This window comes from Hetaerina americana, unplaced genomic scaffold (assembly GCF_022747635.1).
Source record: "Hetaerina americana unplaced genomic scaffold, ioHetAmer1.1.p SCAF_2, whole genome shotgun sequence".
Taxonomy (NCBI): domain Eukaryota; kingdom Metazoa; phylum Arthropoda; class Insecta; order Odonata; family Calopterygidae; genus Hetaerina; species Hetaerina americana.
Window position 1 is genome coordinate 102,692,666 of NW_027286763.1, and position 23,795 is coordinate 102,716,460.

Below are 23,795 nucleotides of genomic sequence, written 5' to 3' on the forward strand. Positions count from 1 at the left end.
GACGTAAGTCCTGGCAATTATTAATGCTTTTATTTCTGTTCAGCAATAGCATTGGGTAATGTCAATGTGTGTATCAACAAACTAGTTTACGAAATTGAAATAGCAATTTATCTAGTAGCACGCCGTTGATCATTGTTGAAATTCAGCATCATCAATCTTTCACCCTAACAATTTGGCTCCTTTGTAATGAAAATTGGTTAATGAAAAAATTGAAATAAAAAAAATATTGGGTGGTCGTTATGAACCAGTCGAGACCAGTGAAATATCTTAATCTCTTGTTGACTAATTCGCAATGAACTCTCTAGTAGAATTGTGGAAAAGTTATCTCGCAAAGTGTTCTCATTGTATCGTTTCTGTTGGGACGTGGGTTCTATACATTCTATTCCTCTGGTGAGCGTTCGTAATTTGCTGATGTTGCGTGCCCACTCAGAAGAGGGTTTCTTCTTATTTTTGTAGGTATTTAGAGTGTATAACCGCATCGAACAGAATGTCCAAGATATTAAAATGGGACCAAAGTGTGAGAATCATTCTGTTACGTCTCATTGAGAAATAATTATATTTAATTAATTAATTTGGATTTTAATTATGTTGTGCTGAATTGTTCGATTCCCCAATCAATTGCTGACGCCATTTTTCTCAAAAGGAGTCTTTGGAAACGAAGTCTAACCCCTAATATTGAATTGAGTCAAGACTTGATAGCAATAACCAGTTTCTTCTGGTAGCTTCAGGTGAGACGACCGACTGATAAGGTCATTTACGTCGTGAGGGATCGATGGAAACTGAGTAAGGGTGACGAGAAAAACGGTATTAGCATTAGCCTACTCTAACAATTTGGCTCCTTGGTAATGAAAATTGGTTAATGAAACAATTGAAATAATAAAAAGAAGTTGGGTTTTCGTTATGAACCGTAATAACAGTGTTTGGAATAGAATAGAGATGCATTCAGTAACAAAGAGGATGCTACGTGATTTGAAGTGATACACAAAATATTAGGTTCTATTGGTGATGCACTTGGAATTATGGCGACTCTCATGGTGTATATCACTAAGGATGACTGCAGATGTCACATATTTATGTCTTGATAGACTCAAGTCATTCAATTACTGGTAACCTAAAATGGAATAGGTTCAATTAAATGATGCACAATATCCTCGAAATCTTATCAAATCATATCCCCGCGGCTCTACCGTGAGCCTGACATCACCCAAGTGAATTGTAAATTAAAGTCACTTCTTCCCAAAATTCATGTAGGCATGAAGGTTTCAATACCTATAGAATACGTATCATGATAATCAAGAATCCTGATTCTTACCATAGCCTTCTGTCGATCTCAGGGACACATTCATCAGAAATACGGTTCAGCATCACCTAAGATAATTTTTAACAATCTACTTCTAACGCCCCTGCAATCTACAAGGTGATTTTCATGATTTGTTTCTTAATCTTTGCAAATGTTTTTTCTTAACTTTCCCACTCTTAATATTTTGATTCTCTTGCAGAGAGCTAGTACATGACCATTAATCCCCATGGTGTCAGTTACAAGTTGATACATTATCATAGGTGAAAGTTCCCCTATCGTAGTTTGTATCTTGATGAGCTACCGCAATATCGTTATAGTTTTTAGGTAAACACAAGTTCATGCACGGTATAATGTGTGCACAACTCCTTGTTTCATCGCTTATGTTGATCATAGGGGTGGATGCTTGTTGCCTGCTTCACCTGAAAGAGAAGAATACAAATATTTCTAATGTCAATTACTCAGCAGTGTCTTCTGATATCTTCTAATGCATGTTTGTCAGCACAGAGTGACTCATCCAATTTACACTTCTCTCCTCCCTTTAAAATGAATATCTCATTGGGAATTTGTTTGAATTCATTCATTTGATTTTCCAATGAGTATAGATTAAATATTTGCATTTCAACTTTTAAGCATTCACTTATTGGAGAGATATGTAAACTGATGATTGAGATCCTATGCTCAAAATTTGCTGCTACTTCACTCTATATCTATTTGATAGATAAACAATGAACATGTATTGAATTAGAGGTAAACAGCTTCTGGAAAGAATCTTTGTGGAGTTCAGTATTATAAAGAACTAATTTCCTGCTGCATAGTATTGCAAAGGATCATTAAATAAACCTAAAATGTGTTTTGAATTCCTTAAAATGTTATGTATGATGTAATAACATTTAAAATGCTAGCGATTAAGTGTAATTAGGCATAGGATATATATGATTGGCAAAAATTGTCTGCCTTTGAAGTGGTGAAGATGGCATACAATTGTCTGGTTTTAAGTACAGCAAAATAATATCACCCACTTCTTTTTTATTGAAATTGAATAGCATTAGTGGTCACAATTATGTGCTTCTATATTTTCATTGATTTTATGCTTAAAGCACAGATATTTCAATGCTATGATTAATTGCTGGCCTTCAGTGGAACTTGCTGTAAAGATGGCACCCTAAGCAATCCTTAACCACTGAGTTGAATGGGAGTGAGTTTTGGGCAACACATTGAAAATGGCTGAATGGAAAGGACTAAAAATCCAATCTGCCTTTGAAACCTGGCATGCATTAGACCTCAACATGGCCGCAAATTGTTTATTTAATGTGATGCTCAGCTGAAAGCCTTTCATTACTGGGTACGAGGGTGTTAAACACAATTCTTTCGTCCAATATTCAGTCAGCTGCTCAGGTAGAACTGGCTAAGTAAAAGTTGAGGCCATGTCATTCTCCAAAGTTACATGATGCATAAAATACCCAGGATCACTTTTTCACTTTATCCAGATGATTTCATTAGCTCTCTACACTTTCTGCTTCCTTTTTAATGGCACCCTCAGCCTGGCTCCTCCATGATAAGTCTATAATCCACCATTCTTCTCTGAATCCTTGTGCATGCTTGACTTTTTTACTTTCTAGCTCCTTATATTTTTTCGTTCATCTCCATATTTTTATACATCTTCTCTGGTAGGTTGTCTATCCTTGGCGTTTTATTGTTTTTTTAATTTTTTAATGGCTGTGGCAGTGTCCTCAGTAAGTTAGTGGCAGCTCTAATGAGCCTGAATCTCTGCGATTGTCTATTTATTTAAAACCTTTTTATTCATAGAAAGGGTTTTTTCTCATTTGGGTTAGTGTGCTTCATTGTTCCCTGGGAAGGACATAAATAATAATTATATACTTTATGTTTGTTCATAACCATTTTCCTCTCATGTCTTAAAATGTTTGTGGTAGTATCTTTTAGTCACTGTGGGTTAACTGAACGCTAAAAAAACTAATCAAACACATGGAAATGGAAGTGATATCAAGGTAAGTGAAGACATACAATTAGCTTTAGTAAATAATTGGCTTATATTATACTCTGCCCCTCATTTGACTACAACCGTGATGCGGGGAAAGGGTTTGTGCATTCCGATTGCTCCCAGAGCTGTGCTGGCAGGGTCAATGGTAATTGCTCCTGGTAGAGTCACTGATGCCAGATAAATCAAAGGTTAGCAGTTGGACGAAAAGTAATCCTGATAGCATGTGTTCCTCTGTTAGGCAGCTTAAGAAGCATCTGATGGTATTGGGGCAGATATTGAGTGATGGTGATGCGTTAGAAAAACTATTGAGGAAGGCAATGGGAAACCACCTCAATTGTTAATCCCAAGATTTTCAGAATGATCAGTGTTGACTTTCGTTTAGGCCAGTGTTGACTTTTTTTTAGGCCAAGTAGCTAAGGGACTTGGCCCAATTGCCATGGTGTCGTTCCCTGCGGCTGTGGAAGCAAGGCTCCTGTGGTTGAGTGAGGATCAATTATCCCCAAATTGCTTATTTGTGACTCTATTGGTACATTCTATCAACCTATCACGTTATTTGTTCATGATCATGTTTGTATACATCATCTCTGGTATATTGTTTATCCCTTGAACTTTGTTTTTAAAATTCATTTTAATGCTTCCATTTAGAGAGAATTTGATTGACATTTTTTTTCTCGATGCAACCATCACATCTTAATGTTAATTCATATGTTACACTTCAATGATTTTAAAATTTATCATTTTGTTCATTGTTATTTATGTCACTAATGAAAGCGCCTTTTTTTTTAACTCCAGGGCATTTGAAGAAGACGCAATCGTTCCTGGGCCTGAAAGAGAATAGCCCTGCAGGTGCAAGCATTAATTTTGCTGTTAAACTGAACCTAATATTCACCCCATACACTGAGGGTTTGTGCTGTGAGCACAAATTTTGTTCCTGATGTAAAATCATTTATCTTCTCCTTTACTTCCTTCCATTGTGTTACCTATTGCGTCTAAATTTTTCAAAATTTAACCCTCAAATATATTTTTTTTTATACCAGTTATACATCCAGCTTAAAATATTATTGTGCTTTAATTGTTATTTTAGTGAATGTAGCATTTGGTAATCTTAGTTTCAATTGAAGTCTGAAGGGAATTGTTGACAGATATTTGCTTTGAAGCCAGACTGAAACAAATGCATTTTGTTAACTCAATAATGTTTGGAATATAACATTTTCAAACCATCTTGTAGGACATGTTTAGTGGAAAAGAATCAGGATTATAAACTCGAAAGTGTATCTTTGCCTAAGATACATAATATTGAATTTGTAGGGTAGCCCCTAACAGGAATTGTGCACAAACAGTTTCAAAATATCTAATTACAATAAAATTTGATAGACTTTAGAAATATATTGAAGCAAGATGTCTTATTTCGGATGTTTGTTTGAAGGCGAACTAGATTCAAGATTGACCAATCAAGTATGGGCCTCAAGGGGCGCAAGTATTGTGGAAATAGACTTTAATAAACCTACATTACTTCATTATGTTGATAATGTAAGAAATGCTAGAAGGTTTTTGTCATTTGGTGCTCAAGTTAATGGGCTAGATGAAAATGGATGCACTCCATTAATGTGTGCTGTAGAACTTAACAAAGGATTGGAATTTGTTAGAGAGCTTTTAAAACATGGGGCTGATGTTAATAAGCAAAACTGTGAAGGTGACACTGCATTGAACATTGCTGTTAGAAAAGGAGATTGCCCGGCTACAGCTGATATCATTCACGAGTTACTAGAGAATGGGGCTGATATCAATATAAGAAATACTGTAGGTCTTCGTCATAAGGATGCAAAATCACCTTTAGATAATACGGTACATAACCCGCAATGTGCTAAGCTCCTCATTAAAATGACTCTACTACAGAATTTTGATAAGAATTACAGAGATATTATCAACTTAACTCCATATGAATCAATGGCAGTATTCAGTGAATTGTCTAACTTTCTTGAAGATTGCATTCTTGAAGTGACTCAAATGAAAGCAGATAAGATTAATGAATCCCTCTCACTCTACGAGTTTATGATCACCAAGAAATTGAATTCGGAAGCATTATTTTCTACCAATGAAGAACCAAAGAAGATTAATGATGAAGTGTTGGTAATACTAAATAGCACTAATTACCACGTGTATCATGATTTGATATCAAATAAGGTGAGGTTGGGATTAAGAGATGTGCCAAAGGAAACCTTATGTAACGGATTGAAGATTTATACAGGTTCAGATGAGCAAGATAGAGGAGGAAGAGTTGTTCTAGACTTTTACTCTGCACATGATATAGCAAAGTACCTCTCTAAGGATGACCTGTTAAATCTTAAAATGGCATTTCATCCGGACCCAAATCAATCCCCTGATTTTGTAAATGCTCCGGTAGAGTCAATGAAGGAAACAACACTCCACAACATTAATAAACGGTGCCGAAACAAGTGAAAGAGCGAATAGCTTTCCCTTGCATTAATTTAAGTGGAAGAGTTTTTTTGTGTTCCGGAATTTTTTTGGAAAGTAGTTATTATTGGTAGGAATTATTCATGCTGTGAGTGGTAAATTCACTGCCTATTATCTATATTGTGGAATGCTGCTTATCATTAGTAATTCACTGAAGGATATTTGCGTATAACAATTGTTTTTCTGTGTTTTGCATAATTGTATTCATCAAAACACAAGATTGGTCTTAATTTAGCGTTATGTCCATAATAAAATTATTGCTTCTTATAGAATTTTTATAATTTCATTTTTGCAGCCTGAAAAATATTCATGCTTGCCTCTTTTCATGAAAAAGGACTATAAAATATATTTTTGTTGGATGCTCTTAGAGATTTTTCCGTGCCGAAAAGGTATAGTTATAGTGTGTTCTCCATTGCCATTCATGCAGTGCAAGTCAATACAAAGGAATCAAATATGTCAAGGCTCTGTTGTAACAGCTAAACCAAGGTTTTATACATGTATGTGTTTTTTTATGAAATTGTCAATGAATGATTAATACACTTCTAATTAAGATTGAAATACATAATTTATATGCAAGTAATACTATGTTTCCCTTTGTTGATATAATAGTATTAATCTATTATCCATTGCTATTCATGCAGTGAAGTCAATATAAAGGAATGACATATGTTAATGATTTTTTGTGAGATACTTAACTGAAGCTATATTTGTGTTTAATTGAAAATTTTGTATGAAATATTGATGAAAAATGTTTTTTAAATGATAGAAAGAATAAATTTTGTTTGTATACTATATTTGATTGTGAATAAGCAATCCTTTTTTAAATCTCATGCCTTAAGGTCAACCTTCACTTCATACAGCGAAGCCAAAGTCCATGTAAGTAAATATATATGTTAGCCAACTCATTTTTGTTTGAAATTTGTATTTCAAGGTCAACCTCTATGCATTATACATGTAAATATAATTCATATTTACATGCAAATTCAAATGATACTGAAATCATTACCTCCACTCATATTTTAAAAGGTATCGCTTGTTGATAATGTACTGAATAGGTTGTTAGTGTATTTTACTGATTTTTATGGAGTGAGAGATTAAATGGAGGTGACATACATTGAATGTCCCTGTACTCATAAATATCCTGGCTGACCTGGCTCCAATTGGGTCAATGGAATGTGGAGAGGGTAACAGCATTTCACCTCCAACAAGAACATTCTCCATTTTGTAGGTTCATCGTTTAAGGAAAGGACTTAATTCATTTATTTAAAGATATGGTATTCCCACCATGCTAAGCCAACTGGGGTGTCACAGGAGGTGAATACACAACAGGCAAATTTTTATTCGAGTATGAGCCTACCATATTGGACAATGTTACTATAATCGCATATTGTTTGTAGGTAAAATGATATCTCATTTCTATTTATTCTACACTTAATTTCACCAATTTTAATTACTGAATCTCTCCCACCATGGTAAGATTAGGCGACGCTACATTTTTAACATCACTGTTAAAGAGACTCGCTTCCAATATTCAGTAATTTAAATATCACTCCGTGAGCGATTTCCAGCCTAGCTGCTCTGGTATTTTTGATGCGTTACTTAGTTTATCACAACATTGTTTCACAAATTTAGCTCCTCTATACTGCACAGTGGTTTTAAACCTCGGTAAAGCTGGGCAAAGGGGTAAAAAAAAGTTTCTAGTCGGGGTATGTGGAGTGTTCGGGTGGCAAGATAGTGGTGCACACACACATGTATACATATATATTTATTTATTTATATATATGTGTGTGTGTACATATATATATATATATATGAAGACTTTGTGAGATCAGTTTTTGATCCATTTCCAAAAAAGGTAAAGGCTATATCATGTGAGGACTACAGGACAAAATGTTTGATATCCCACTCAGCTAAAGTTGTTCTATATATATACATGTATATATGTATGTATATAGATGTATATATATATGGAAATATATATATGTGTATGTGTATATATATATATATTTATATAAATATGTATATTTTTATATATACACATATATATATATATTATAAATGTACCTTAACACACCAAATTTTATTAAGATTGGAACATATTTTCATACAATGTCCAGCTTTCCCGGGGGTTTCGCACCACTGCCTGCTCTACCCGATCCAATTCGGCCCGTGAAAGGACGACTCTATGCTATGATTGACGAGATAAAGACCTCATCGAAGGAGGAGCTGAGCAAGATCACAAAAAATGATTTTTTGAAGAGCTTCATTGATTGGAGAAAACTTTGGCACAATTGTATAATATCTGATGGGGATTACTTTAAACAGGACAAAATAGAATTCAGGAATAAATAAATATTTTTTGAAAAAACACAAAAGTCTAAATACTTTTTTAACAGACCTTGTTATTGCAGCATAATATAATTTTAGCCTAGCCAAAGAACGTCAACACTCCTATTTCGCTTTTTCATCACAATTACTCAGTTCTTTTCTAAAACATCCCATTTTTTGTTTGCTTGCCCACATTTTATTCCACATGAGTTTCATCTAGGAAAGATCGTGAGTGATGGCAACAGCGAGATATTTAATTGAGTGTACACATTTCATTTCAGTTTTCCCAATGCCGTCGGCGTTCCGGGGGGATTTGCTCTTCTTTGACTGATTCTTATGGACAGGTGTGGCACCATTGGTGTACAGCCTTAAGACCATCATAAAAGGGGCTGTGTCCACATGATGGTGGGTATGACGATTAACCACCGCATCATTGGCAAATAAACGTATCTTATTAGTGACAATGGAGTCACTGTCGTTAACGTAAAATATGAATAAAAGAGGTCCGGTAACACTTCCCTGGGGAACCCCTGAAGTAACTTCCACTGATTTTGAGCTAACTCCATGTATGACAACTCTTTGCTCCCAACCATTGTAGAAGTCTTTTTTCAAACCACGGGTATTTTTACCTATGCCATTTGATTGTAGCTTACCGATTAGTTAACCTTGAGGTACATAGTCGAATGCCTTATTAAGAATATCATGGACAAAAGACGCAGGTTGTCTCCCCCTAGAACTACTAGGAGTAAAAACGATATAAAATTAAGTGATTAGTGATAATAATATCACACAAACTAAAGGAAATAACCGTATATTGTGTGCCTGGAAGAAAACATCACATATAAATGCCGCACTTAGTAAGGAAAATGCAATTCATCTTGGTAAAAAGGGAGGCTATATATATATATATTTATTTATTTTTATACACATATTCAAATACAAAATCCCACCAAATGGCAAACAAATACTCATTCACATGGAAATATATATAAGGAAAAGGGATAGGAACACATATAAAGGACGAACACACTAGAGGTGGATATATATATATATTATTAGGTAATCTACCGGTTAAGGTAGGTTTTGGGATGGACGTAATTACTAATAAAATAATTTGTGGCCCATAGCAAAACGCTACATCCCACTCTACATCAGTTCCCTCTTCAGCTCTGAATACTTTCTTCCGCCCTTCATCCCGTCCAATATTCTTATCCTGTTCCTTCCCTTTCCCCTTGTTTCCTCAAAATTCTCCCCTCTATCACAGTCTTCAACATCCCACTGCCGGTCAATACCCCCTTCATCCACTTTTCCTGCTTCCATAGGATTTCTCCCAACAAACCCCTCTCTTCGCCTTCCTCCTACTTATGGGAAGAGTTCACCCCAGCCGTACTCTTATACATGGGCAAAGGATGGGTGGGGGATATTGGAGAAAATAGAAACAGTAAATCGATAAAAATTATAAAATTAAATAATTAACTGGGCACTCCCTTTACCCTTCCACCAAGTGCGAGTCACAGTACTAACGTCGGAAGAAATTCCACGGTAGACCTGTGAGTGAGTGAGTGAGTTTTGCTAGGGTTAAGGCGTCTTCGCATACCCAAGCAAGTGAGTGATTGGCGGGCCACTGCCGCAGAGGGAAACCTCTCGTAAGCCCTGATAGAGTGTGAGTGCATGCGACTAGCAAGGATCAATGCTGCTTAGTACATCCATGCTAGAGAGTGCGTGATTATTTTGCCTTTATTATTATACCTGTGACTGACGGGCCACTGGCGCAGAGGGAACCTCTCCTAAGCCCTGATTGAAGGTGAGTGCTTGTGACTAGCAAGGATCAATGCTATATGGTAAATCCGAGCTAGAGAGTGCGTGATCATTTTTCGTTTATCATACTTCCTAATTTTATTTCACTACGTGTGATTGGTGGGCCCCTGACGCAGAGGGAAACCTCTCGTAAGCCCTGATAGAGTGGGAGTGTATGCGACTAGCAAGGATCACTGCTGCATAGTACATCCAAGCTAGAGAGTGCGTGATTATTTTGCCTTTATTATTATACGTGTGACTGACGGGCCACTGGCGCAGAGGGAACCTCTCCTAAGCCCTGATTGAAGGTGAGTGCCTGTGACTAGCAAGGATCAATGCTATATAGTACATCCGAGCTAGAGAGCGCGTGATCATTTTTCGTTTATTATATTTCTTAATTTTATTTCAATACGTGTGATTGGTGGGCCCCTGACGCAGAGGGAAACCTCTCGTAAGCCCTGATAGAGTGGGAGTGTATGCGACTAGCAAGGATCACTGCTGCATAGTACATCCAAGCTAGAGAGTGCGTGATTATTTTGCCTTTATTATTATACGTGTGACTGACGGGCCACTGGCGCAGAGGGAACCTCTCCTAAGCCCTGATTGAAGGTGAGTGCCTGTGACTAGCAAGGATCAATGCTATATAGTACATCCGAGCTAGAGAGCGCGTGATCATTTTTCGTTTATTATATTTCTTAATTTTATTTCAATACGTGTGATTGGTGGGCCCCTGACGCAGAGGGAAACCTCTCGTAAGCCCTGATAGAGTGAGAGTGTATGCGACTAGCAAGGATCACTGCTGCATAGTACATCCAAGCTAGAGAGTGCGTGATTAATTTTCACTTTTTTAGCATTCAAAAATTAATATTTCCCCCCCCCCCTCCATTTCATTGTTCTAACCGTTTACGGTATTTAAACAGTTCAATTATTTTCAGTTTTTTACTATATTTATTGTTAGTCTTATTTTCAGTTAATTATTTAATTTTATAATTTTTATCGATTTACTGTTTCTATTTTCTCCAATATCCCCCACCCATCCTTTGCCCATTTATAAGAGTACGGCTGGGGTGAACTCTTCCCATAATATTTATACGGCCGTAGTTACCGTTCGCTTTGTATATTTCCTCCTACTTCCTCATTTGTTTTCTTCTCTGTCCATTTCACCATTTCCATTCTTCTCCACACCCACATTTCAAAAGCCTCCTTTCCCTCTAATATATTCCTATTTTCGGCAGAATACTCATTAGTTTTTCCCAATTCACTCATTCAAATGCTTTTTCGAAATCTAAGAAACAGGCAAATACCTCCTGGTTGTGTTCTATATTCCTTTTGATTAATAATCTCATTACTGCAATGGCATCATGCGTACCTCTCCCTTTCCTAAACCCAAACTGATCATCCCCTATGTAATCATTGCAATACTCTCTATAATTTTGTTTCTGATCTAGAGAACAACTTTAGCTGCATGGAATATCAAACTTATTGTGCAGGAGTCCTCACATGATATAGCCTTTACCTTTTTTGGAATAGGAACTAAAACTGACCTCACAAAGTCCTCAGAAAAATATGTATATATATATATATATATATATATAGTGGTACACACACACATATATATAAATAAATATATATATATATATATATATATATATATATGTGTGTGTGTGTGCACCACTATCTTGCCACCTGAACACTCAATATATCCCGATAAGAAACTTTTTTTTACCCCTTGGCCCTGCTTTACAGAGGTTTACTGTGAAAATGAAATACTGTTACCCTCTTCACATTCCATTGACCCAATTGGAGCCAGGTCAGCCAGGATATTTATGAGTACAGGGACATTCAATGTATGTCACCTCCATTTAATCTCTCACTCCATAAAAATCAGTAAAATACACTAACATCCTATTCAGTACATTATCAACAAGCGATACCTTTTAAAATATGAGTGGAGGTAATGATTTCAGTATCATTTGAATTTGCATGTAAATATGAATTATATTTACATGTATAATGCATAGAGGTTGACCTTGAAATACAAATTTCAAACAAAAATGAGTTGGCTAATATATATATTTACTTACATGGACTTTGGCTTCGCTGTATGAAGTGAAGGTTGACCTTAAGGCATGAGATTTAAAAAAGGATTGCTTATTCACAATCAAATATAGTATACAAACAAATTTATTCTTTCTTTCATTTAAAAAACATTTTTTATCAATTATTTAAACAAAATTTTCAATGAAACACAAATATAGCTTCAGTTAAGTATCTCACAAAAAACATTAACATATGTCATTCCTTTATATTGACTTTGCTGCATGAATAGCAATGGATAATAGATTAATACTATTATATCAACAAAGAGAAACATAGTATTACATGCATATAAATTATGCATTTCAATCTTAATTAGAAGTGTATTAATCATTCATTGACAATTTCATAAAAAAACACAATGTACAAAACTTTGGTTTAGCTGTTACAACAGAGCCTAGACATATTTGATTCCTTTGTATTGTCCTGCACTGCATGAATGGCAATGGAGAACACACTAATACTATACCTTTCAGGCACGGAAAAAAAACTCTAAGAGCATCAAACAAAAATATATTTTATAATCCTTTTTCATGAAAAGAGGCAAGCATGAATATTTTTCAGGCTGCAAAAATGAAATTATAAAAATTCTATAAGAAGCAATAATTTTATTATGGACGTAATGCTAAATTAAGACCACTCTTGTGTTTTGATGAATACAATTATGCAATACACAGAAAAACAATTATTATATGCAAATATCCTTCAGTGAATTACTAATGATAAGCAGCATTCCACAATATAGATAATAGGCAGTGAATTTACCACTCACAGCATGAATAATTCCTACCAATAATAACTACTTTCCAAAAAACTTCCGGAACTCAAAAAAACTCTTCCACTTAAATTAATGCAAGGGAAAGCTATTCGCTCTTTCACTTGTTTCGGCACCGTTTATTAATGTTGTGGAGTGTTGTTTCATTCATTGACTCCACCGGAGCATTTACAAAATCGGAGGATTAATTTGGGTCTGGGTGAAACGCTATTTTAAGATTTAACAGGTCATCCTTAGAGAGGTACTTCGCTATACCATGTGCAGAGTAAAAGTCTAGAACAACTCTTCCTCCTCTAACTTGCTCATCTGAACCTATATAAATCTTCAATCCGTTACCAAAGGACTACTAGCAAAACTAGAAGCGTATGGCATATATAAAAATATCCGTGGTTGGATTAAAGACTTTTTGAATGGTCGGGAGTTAAGACTAGTCATATATGGAGTTAGCTCAAATGCAGTGGAAATTAATTGAGGTGTTCCCCAGGGAACTGCTATCTGACGTCATTTAATCCTACTTCTCGTTAACGCCATTGACACCGTAGCCACTAGTAAGATGCGCTTTTTTGCATACGATGCAGTGGTTTACCGTGTTATCCGTGATGCTGAGGACACAAAAACTTTATCAGATGACGTTACTGTTACACACTGCTGGTGCGACATTTGGCAATTAGAATTGATCTTAAAAAAGTGCGTAGGCATAAATTTTTGGAAAAAGAGCGATCCCACTTGAACGCTTACTGCATTGGAAACACCGAAGTGTAATGTTGACACCTAATTAAATACCTAGGCGTTACCCTCACCTACGATCTCTCCTGAGTGAAACACATAGGCGGAATATGTGGACAAGCTAACAAAAACTTAGGATTTTTTAGAAGAGTACTGGGTAAATGTGATGAAAAGGTCAAAGGCAAATGTTATCTGCCGTTGGTTAGGCCTCATTTGGAATATACTGCAGGTATATGGGATCATCACGAAGTTGGGTCAGTTGCCGAATGGGTTCGCGTGCAGCGTAGTGGAGTCAGATTAGTAAAATTACTGCTGGGGCACTCATGGAGTTAAGGTTAAATCACAGATTCAATCCCTTTCATAAATTGTAAAGAAGACTCTTTTGCAATGATGTTGAAAATGTATTATTACGCCCATCGCACAACGGTTGGAAATATTGTCACTAAAATTAAAGAGATCAAGTATAGAACAAAGAGATAATATTTTTCACGAACGATAAGGGATCAATGTAACATTGTCCAACCGGGAAAAAATATGAGGGTCAAAGTTAGTCTGGTGTGAAATCACCCCCTGCCAGACAACATAGCGCTTGGCTTCCAGGGAGAGAGCTGTTTCAAAATATATATTTTTAGACTTGCGTAACAGACCATTTCATTTTCAAATTTGAATCCTGGTGTTCTATCTTTCCATGGCACACGCGCACGTACCAATTTTTGAGCTAGTTCCATGTCCTACGATTCCGTCTACAGATATCGAATAACATATTGAAAACCATGTCTGAAATCCTCAGTGATAACTTGACCTTTTTCACTTTCCTTATTAACCTCTGAGAGTGTTGATCACAAGGATTTTGAATTATGCAAAGTGAATGTGCGATTTAGAAGGGCTTGTGGAATACTCTCGCTTTTGAATTATTCTTCCCGCTCTAATTTCATAAGTTGATGATCCATCACTCCCACGCAGATGAAAAACGGTTGAGAATGTTACAGATATTAGGGTTTTGAAAACATTTGGCAACCGTGTATCGCGCTGCTCAGCGATGGTCATGAGTGGCGTAGTTCTTCCGTGGTGGGGCAGTTGGGAACGAAGCCTCTGGAAGGCGAAGTCTCCGCGGTCGGTAGTAATACGGGATGATCGTGTGACAAATTTAAAATACGTAAGTCCCGGACATTATTAATACTTTCATTCTTGTTCAGCAATAGCTAAAGGGTAATATCAACGTTGGCTCGACAATTTTGTTCACAAAATCGAAATAGCATGTGGTCTAGGTAGCACGCCGTTGGTCATTGTTAATATGGCTTGGAATTCAGTATTTTCGATCGTTCATTTTATGAATGTGGCACATTTTGTGGTGATTTTTGCAGTTGGTCCGTGGTGGTGGATTTGAGATCGAAACTACTTAAAGGCAGGGCTGTCGACGTCTTCAACGTGGGAAGCGTGAGAAGTAATACTGAAGAAGGTGTGGCATTTTTAAAATACGTAAGTCCCGTCCATTATTGATGATTTTATTTATGTTCAACAATAGTTTATGGCTAATTTCAATGTTGGTCTGAAAAATCTTGCTTGCGAAATTGAAATAATATTTCGTCTAGGTAGCTTGCCGTTGGTCATTGTTGAAACACTGCTAGAAATTCCTTAATATCGATCGTTCATTATAGTTATATGGCACCTATTGTAATGAATTTTGCAGTTCTTCCGTAGCGCGGGTTTGAAAAACGAAACTTCTCGAAGGAGGGGATGTCGACGTATCCAACGTGAGAAGCATGAGATGTAATGCTGGAGATTGTGTGGCCATTTTAGAACACGTAAGTCCCGACCTTTATTAATTATTTTATTTCTGTTTAGCAATAACATTTGGGTAATGTCAATGTTTGTCTGACAACCTTACTTACGAAATTGAAAAAGTATTATAAGTATCTAGTAGCACGCCGTTGATCATTGTTGAAATTCAGCAGCGTCGATCTTTCATTCTAACAATTTGGCTCCTTGGTAATGAAAATTGGTTAATGAAACAATTGAAATAATAAAAAGAAGTTGGGTTTTCGTTATGAACCGTAATAACAGTGTTTGGAATAGAATAGAGATGCATTCAGTAACAAAGAGGATGCTACGTGATTTGAAGTGATACACAAAATATTAGGTTCTATTGGTGATGCACTTGGAATTATATGGCACCTTTTGTAATGAATTTTGCAGTTCTTCCGTAGGGCGGGTTTTAAAAACGAAACGTCGAAGGAGGGGCTGTCGACGTCTCCAACATGAGAAGCATGAGATGTAATACTAGAGATTGTGCGGCAATTTTAGAAGACGTAAGTCCTGGCAATTATTAATGCTTTTATTTCTGTTCAGCAATAGCATTGGGTAATGTCAATGTGTGTATCAACAAACTAGTTTACGAAATTGAAATAGCAATTTATCTAGTAGCACGCCGTTGATCATTGTTGAAATTCAGCATCATCAATCTTTCACCCTAACAATTTGGCTCCTTTGTAATGAAAATTGGTTAATGAAAAAATTAAAATAAAAAAAATATTGGGTGGTCGTTATGAACCAGTCGAGACCAGTGAAATATCTTAATCTCTTGTTGACTAATTCGCAATGAACTCTCTAGTAGAATTGTGGAAAAGTTATCTCGCAAAGTGTTCTCATTGTATCCTTTCTGTTGGGACGTGGGTTCTATACATTCTATTCCTCTGGTGAGCGTTCGTAATTTGCTGATGTTGCGTGCCCACTCAGACGAGGGTTTCTTCTTATTTTTGTAGGTATTTAGAGTGTATAACCGCATCGAACAGAATGTCCAAGATATTAAAATGGGACCAAAGTGTGAGAATCATTCTGTTACGTCTCATTGAGAAATAATTATATTTAATTAATTAATTTGGATTTTAATTATGTTGTGCTGAATTGTTCGATTCCTCAATCAATTGCTGGCGCCATTTTTCTCAAAAGGAGTCTTTGGAAACGAAGTCTCACCTCTAATATTGAATTGAGTCAAGACTTGATAGCAATAACCAGTTTCTTCTGGTAGCTTCAGGTGAGACGACCGACTGATAAGGTCATTTACGTCGTGAGGGATCGATGGAAACTGAGTAAGGGTGACGAGAAAAACGGTATTAGCATTAGCCTACTCTAACAATTTGGCTCCTATGTAATGAAAATTGGTTAATGAAAAAATTGAAATAAAAAAAATATTGGGTGGTCGTTATGAACCAGTCGAGACCAGTGAAATATCTTAATCTCTTGTTGACTAATTCGCAATGAACTCTCTAGTAGAATTGTGGAAAAGTTATCTCGCAAAGTGTTCTCATTGTATCGTTTCTGTTGGGACGTGGGTTCTATACATTCTATTCCTCTGGTGAGCGTTCGTAATTTGCTGATGTTGCGTGCCCACTCAGAAGAGGGTTTCTTCTTATTTTTGTAGGTATTTAGAGTGTATAACCGCATCGAACAGAATGTCCAAGATATTAAAATGGGACCAAAGTGTGAGAATCATTCTGTTACGTCTCATTGAGAAATAATTATATTTAATTAATTAATTTGGATTTTAATTATGTTGTGCTGAATTGTTCGATTCCCCAATCAATTGCTGACGCCATTTTTCTCAAAAGGAGTCTTTGGAAACGAAGTCTAACCCCTAATATTGAATTGAGTCAAGACTTGATAGCAATAACCAGTTTCTTCTGGTAGCTTCAGGTGAGACGACCGACTGATAAGGTCATTTACGTCGTGAGGGATCGATGGAAACTGAGTAAGGGTGACGAGAAAAACGGTATTAGCATTAGCCTACTCTAACAATTTGGCTCCTATGTAATGAAAATTGGTTAATGAAAAAATTGAAATAAAAAAAATATTGGGTGGTCGTTATGAACCAGTCGAGACCAGTGAAATATCTTAATCTCTTGTTGACTAATTCGCAATGAACTCTCTAGTAGAATTGTGGAAAAGTTATCTCGCAAAGTGTTCTCATTGTATCGTTTCTGTTGGGACGTGGGTTCTATACATTCTATTCCTCTGGTGAGCGTTCGTAATTTGCTGATGTTGCGTGCCCACTCAGAAGAGGGTTTCTTCTTATTTTTGTAGGTATTTAGAGTGTATAACCGCATCGAACAGAATGTCCAAGATATTAAAATGGGACCAAAGTGTGAGAATCATTCTGTTACGTCTCATTGAGAAATAATTATATTTAATTAATTAATTTGGATTTTAATTATGTTGTGCTGAATTGTTCGATTCCCCAATCAATTGCTGACGCCATTTTTCTCAAAAGGAGTCTTTGGAAACGAAGTCTAACCCCTAATATTGAATTGAGTCAAGACTTGATAGCAATAACCAGTTTCTTCTGGTAGCTTCAGGTGAGACGACCGACTGATAAGGTCATTTACGTCGTGAGGGATCGATGGAAACTGAGTAAGGGTGACGAGAAAAACGGTATTAGCATTAGCCTACTCTAACAATTTGGCTCCTTGGTAATGAAAATTGGTTAATGAAACAATTGAAATAATAAAAAGAAGTTGGGTTTTCGTTATGAACCGTAATAACAGTGTTTGGAATAGAATAGAGATGCATTCAGTAACAAAGAGGATGCTACGTGATTTGAAGTGATACACAAAATATTAGGTTCTATTGGTGATGCACTTGGAATTATGGCGACTCTCATGGTGTATATCACTAAGGATGACTGCAGATGTCACATATTTATGTCTTGATAGACTCAAGTCATTCAATTACTGGTAACCTAAAATGGAATAGGTTCAATTAAATGATGCACAATATCCTCGAAATCTTATCAAATCATATCCCCGCGGCTCTACCGTGAGCCTGACATCACCCAAGTGAATTGTAAATTAAAGTCACTTCTTCCCAAAATTCATGTAGGCATGAAGGTTTCAATACCTATAGAATACGTATCATGATAATCAAGAATCCTGATTCTTACCATAGCCTTCTGTCGATCTCAGGGACACATTCATCAGAAATACGGTTCAGCATCACCTAAGATAATTTTTAACAATCTACTTCTAACGCCCCTGCAATCTACAAGGTGATTTTCATGATTTGTTTCTTAATCTTTGCAAATGTTTTTTCTTAACTTTCCCACTCTTAATATTTTGATTCTCTTGCAGAGAGCTAGTACATGACCATTAATCCCCATGGTGTCAGTTACAAGTTGATACATTATCATAGGTGAAAGTTCCCCTATCGTAGTTTGTATCTTGATGAGCTACCGCAATATCGTTATAGTTTTTAGGTAAACACAAGTTCATGCACGGTATAATGTGTGCACAACTCCTTGTTTCATCGCTTATGTTGATCATAGGGGTGGATGCTTGTTGCCTGCTTCACCTGAAAGAGAAGAATACAAATATTTCTAATGTCAATTACTCAGCAGTGTCTTCTGATATCTTCTAATGCATGTTTGTCAGCACAGAGTGACTCATCCAATTTACACTTCTCTCCTCCCTTTAAAATGAATATCTCATTGGGAATTTGTTTGAATTCATTCATTTGATTTTCCAATGAGTATAGATTAAATATTTGCATTTCAACTTTTAAGCATTCACTTATTGGAGAGATATGTAAACTGATGATTGAGATCCTATGCTCAAAATTTGCTGCTACTTCACTCTATATCTATTTGATAGATAAACAATGAACATGTATTGAATTAGAGGTAAACAGCTTCTGGAAAGAATCTTTGTGGAGTTCAGTATTATAAAGAACTAATTTCCTGCTGCATAGTATTGCAAAGGATCATTAAATAAACCTAAAATGTGTTTTGAATTCCTTAAAATGTTATGTATGATGTAATAACATTTAAAATGCTAGCGATTAAGTGTAATTAGGCATAGGATATATATGATTGGCAAAAATTGTCTGCCTTTGAAGTGGTGAAGATGGCATACAATTGTCTGGTTTTAAGTACAGCAAAATAATATCACCCACTTCTTTTTTATTGAAATTGAATAGCATTAGTGGTCACAATTATGTGCTTCTATATTTTCATTGATTTTATGCTTAAAGCACAGATATTTCAATGCTATGATTAATTGCTGGCCTTCAGTGGAACTTGCTGTAAAGATGGCACCCTAAGCAATCCTTAACCACTGAGTTGAATGGGAGTGAGTTTTGGGCAACACATTGAAAATGGCTGAATGGAAAGGACTAAAAATCCAATCTGCCTTTGAAACCTGGCATGCATTAGACCTCAACATGGCCGCAAATTGTTTATTTAATGTGATGCTCAGCTGAAAGCCTTTCATTACTGGGTACGAGGGTGTTAAACACAATTCTTTCGTCCAATATTCAGTCAGCTGCTCAGGTAGAACTGGCTAAGTAAAAGTTGAGGCCATGTCATTCTCCAAAGTTACATGATGCATAAAATACCCAGGATCACTTTTTCACTTTATCCAGATGATTTCATTAGCTCTCTACACTTTCTGCTTCCTTTTTAATGGCACCCTCAGCCTGGCTCCTCCATGATAAGTCTATAATCCACCATTCTTCTCTGAATCCTTGTGCATGCTTGACTTTTTTACTTTCTAGCTCCTTATATTTTTTCGTTCATCTCCATATTTTTATACATCTTCTCTGGTAGGTTGTCTATCCTTGGCGTTTTATTGTTTTTTTAATTTTTTAATGGCTGTGGCAGTGTCCTCAGTAAGTTAGTGGCAGCTCTAATGAGCCTGAATCTCTGCGATTGTCTATTTATTTAAAACCTTTTTATTCATAGAAAGGGTTTTTTCTCATTTGGGTTAGTGTGCTTCATTGTTCCCTGGGAAGGACATAAATAATAATTATATACTTTATGTTTGTTCATAACCATTTTCCTCTCATGTCTTAAAATGTTTGTGGTAGTATCTTTTAGTCACTGTGGGTTAACTGAACGCTAAAAAAACTAATCAAACACATGGAAATGGAAGTGATATCAAGGTAAGTGAAGACATACAATTAGCTTTAGTAAATAATTGGCTTATATTATACTCTGCCCCTCATTTGACTACAACCGTGATGCGGGGAAAGGGTTTGTGCATTCCGATTGCTCCCAGAGCTGTGCTGGCAGGGTCAATGGTAATTGCTCCTGGTAGAGTCACTGATGCCAGATAAATCAAAGGTTAGCAGTTGGACGAAAAGTAATCCTGATAGCATGTGTTCCTCTGTTAGGCAGCTTAAGAAGCATCTGATGGTATTGGGGCAGATATTGAGTGATGGTGATGCGTTAGAAAAACTATTGAGGAAGGCAATGGGAAACCACCTCAATTGTTAATCCCAAGATTTTCAGAATGATCAGTGTTGACTTTCGTTTAGGCCAGTGTTGACTTTTTTTTAGGCCAAGTAGCTAAGGGACTTGGCCCAATTGCCATGGTGTCGTTCCCTGCGGCTGTGGAAGCAAGGCTCCTGTGGTTGAGTGAGGATCAATTATCCCCAAATTGCTTATTTGTGACTCTATTGGTACATTCTATCAACCTATCACGTTATTTGTTCATGATCATGTTTGTATACATCATCTCTGGTATATTGTTTATCCCTTGAACTTTGTTTTTAAAATTCATTTTAATGCTTCCATTTAGAGAGAATTTGATTGACATTTTTTTTCTCGATGCAACCATCACATCTTAATGTTAATTCATATGTTACACTTCAATGATTTTAAAATTTATCATTTTGTTCATTGTTATTTATGTCACTAATGAAAGCGCCTTTTTTTTTAACTCCAGGGCATTTGAAGAAGACGCAATCGTTCCTGGGCCTGAAAGAGAATAGCCCTGCAGGTGCAAGCATTAATTTTGCTGTTAAACTGAACCTAATATTCACCCCATACACTGAGGGTTTGTGCTGTGAGCACAAATTTTGTTCCTGATGTAAAATCATTTATCTTCTCCTTTACTTCCTTCCATTGTGTTACCTATTGCGTCTAAATTTTTCAAAATTTAACCCTCAAATATATTTTTTTTATACCAGTTATACATCCAGCTTAAAATATTATTGTGCTTTAATTGTTATTTTAGTGAATGTAGCATTTGGTAATCTTAGTTTCAATTGAAGTCTGAAGGGAATTGTTGACAGATATTTGCTTTGAAGCCAGACTGAAACAAATGCATTTTGTTAACTCAATAATGTTTGGAATATAACATTTTCAAACCATCTTGTAGGACATGTTTAGTGGAAAAGAATCAGGATTATAAACTCGAAAGTGTATCTTTGCCTAAGATACATAATATTGAATTTGTAGGGTAGCCCCTAACAGGAATTGTGCACAAACAGTTTCAAAATATCTAATTACAATAAAATTTGATAGACTTTAGAAATATATTGAAGCAAGATGTCTTATTTCGGATGTTTGTTTGAAGGCGAACTAGATTCAAGATTGACCAATCAAGTATGGGCCTCAAGGGGCGCAAGTATTGTGGAAATAGACTTTAATAAACCTACATTACTTCATTATGTTGATAATGTAAGAAATGCTAGAAGGTTTTTGTCATTTGGTGCTCAAGTTAATGGGCTAGATGAAAATGGATGCACTCCATTAATGTGTGCTGTAGAACTTAACAAAGGATTGGAATTTGTTAGAGAGCTTTTAAAACATGGGGCTGATGTTAATAAGCAAAACTGTGAAGGTGACACTGCATTGAACATTGCTGTTAGAAAAGGAGATTGCCCGGCTACAGCTGATATCATTCACGAGTTACTAGAGAATGGGGCTGATATCAATATAAGAAATACTGTAGGTCTTCGTCATAAGGATGCAAAATCACCTTTAGATAATACGGTACATAACCCGCAATGTGCTAAGCTCCTCATTAAAATGACTCTACTACAGAATTTTGATAAGAATTACAGAGATATTATCAACTTAACTCCATATGAATCAATGGCAGTATTCAGTGAATTGTCTAACTTTCTTGAAGATTGCATTCTTGAAGTGACTCAAATGAAAGCAGATAAGATTAATGAATCCCTCTCACTCTACGAGTTTATGATCACCAAGAAATTGAATTCGGAAGCATTATTTTCTACCAATGAAGAACCAAAGAAGATTAATGATGAAGTGTTGGTAATACTAAATAGCACTAATTACCACGTGTATCATGATTTGATATCAAATAAGGTGAGGTTGGGATTAAGAGATGTGCCAAAGGAAACCTTATGTAACGGATTGAAGATTTATACAGGTTCAGATGAGCAAGATAGAGGAGGAAGAGTTGTTCTAGACTTTTACTCTGCACATGATATAGCAAAGTACCTCTCTAAGGATGACCTGTTAAATCTTAAAATGGCATTTCATCCGGACCCAAATCAATCCCCTGATTTTGTAAATGCTCCGGTAGAGTCAATGAAGGAAACAACACTCCACAACATTAATAAACGGTGCCGAAACAAGTGAAAGAGCGAATAGCTTTCCCTTGCATTAATTTAAGTGGAAGAGTTTTTTTGTGTTCCGGAATTTTTTTGGAAAGTAGTTATTATTGGTAGGAATTATTCATGCTGTGAGTGGTAAATTCACTGCCTATTATCTATATTGTGGAATGCTGCTTATCATTAGTAATTCACTGAAGGATATTTGCGTATAACAATTGTTTTTCTGTGTTTTGCATAATTGTATTCATCAAAACACAAGATTGGTCTTAATTTAGCGTTATGTCCATAATAAAATTATTGCTTCTTATAGAATTTTTATAATTTCATTTTTGCAGCCTGAAAAATATTCATGCTTGCCTCTTTTCATGAAAAAGGACTATAAAATATATTTTTGTTGGATGCTCTTAGAGATTTTTCCGTGCCTAAAAGGTATAGTTATAGTGTGTTCTCCATTGCCATTCATGCAGTGCAAGTCAATACAAAGGAATCAAATATGTCAAGGCTCTGTTGTAACAGCTAAACCAAGGTTTTATACATGTATGTGTTTTTTTATGAAATTGTCAATGAATGATTAATACACTTCTAATTAAGATTGAAATGCATAATTTATATGCATGTAATACTATGTTTCTCTTTATTGATATAATAGTATTAATCTTCTATCCATTGCTATTCATGCAGTGAAGTCAATATAAAGGAATGACATATGTTAATGTTTTTTGTGAGATACTGAACCGAAGCTATATTTGTGTTTCACTGAAAATTTTGCATGAAATATTAATAAAAAATGTTTTTTAAATGAAAAAAAGAATAAATTTCTTTGTATACTATAGTTGATTGTGAATAAGCAATCCTTTTTGAATCTCATGCCTTAAGGTCAACCTTCACTGTTAAGCAGTGTTAGGAAGGGGTGTAAGGCAGGGTTGCCCATTATCACCGTT

General features: G+C 35.8%; 2 protein-coding genes across 2 annotated transcripts; both read left to right on the forward strand.

Moving 5' to 3' along the window:
- Positions 1–4,697: 4,697 nt before the first annotated feature.
- On the forward strand, positions 4,698–5,759 carry LOC139688189 (uncharacterized). Its single transcript, XM_071585617.1, has one exon. It carries the CDS (start codon positions 4,698–4,700, stop codon positions 5,757–5,759), a length of 1,062 nt encoding a protein of 353 aa, XP_071441718.1.
- Positions 5,760–21,817: 16,058 nt separating this feature from the next.
- Positions 21,818–22,879, forward strand: LOC139688190 (uncharacterized). The gene has a single exon (XM_071585618.1). The coding sequence runs from the start codon at positions 21,818–21,820 to the stop codon at positions 22,877–22,879; it is 1,062 nt and encodes a 353-aa protein (XP_071441719.1).
- The last annotated feature ends 916 nt before the right edge of the window (positions 22,880–23,795 follow it).

Bases quoted from the DNA above. Each gene is read 5' to 3' on its own strand.
- LOC139688189 (XM_071585617.1), top strand. From the start codon at position 4,698: ATGTCTTATTTCGGATGTTTGTTTGAAGGCGAACTAGATTCAAGATTG.
- LOC139688190 (XM_071585618.1), top strand. From the start codon at position 21,818: ATGTCTTATTTCGGATGTTTGTTTGAAGGCGAACTAGATTCAAGATTG.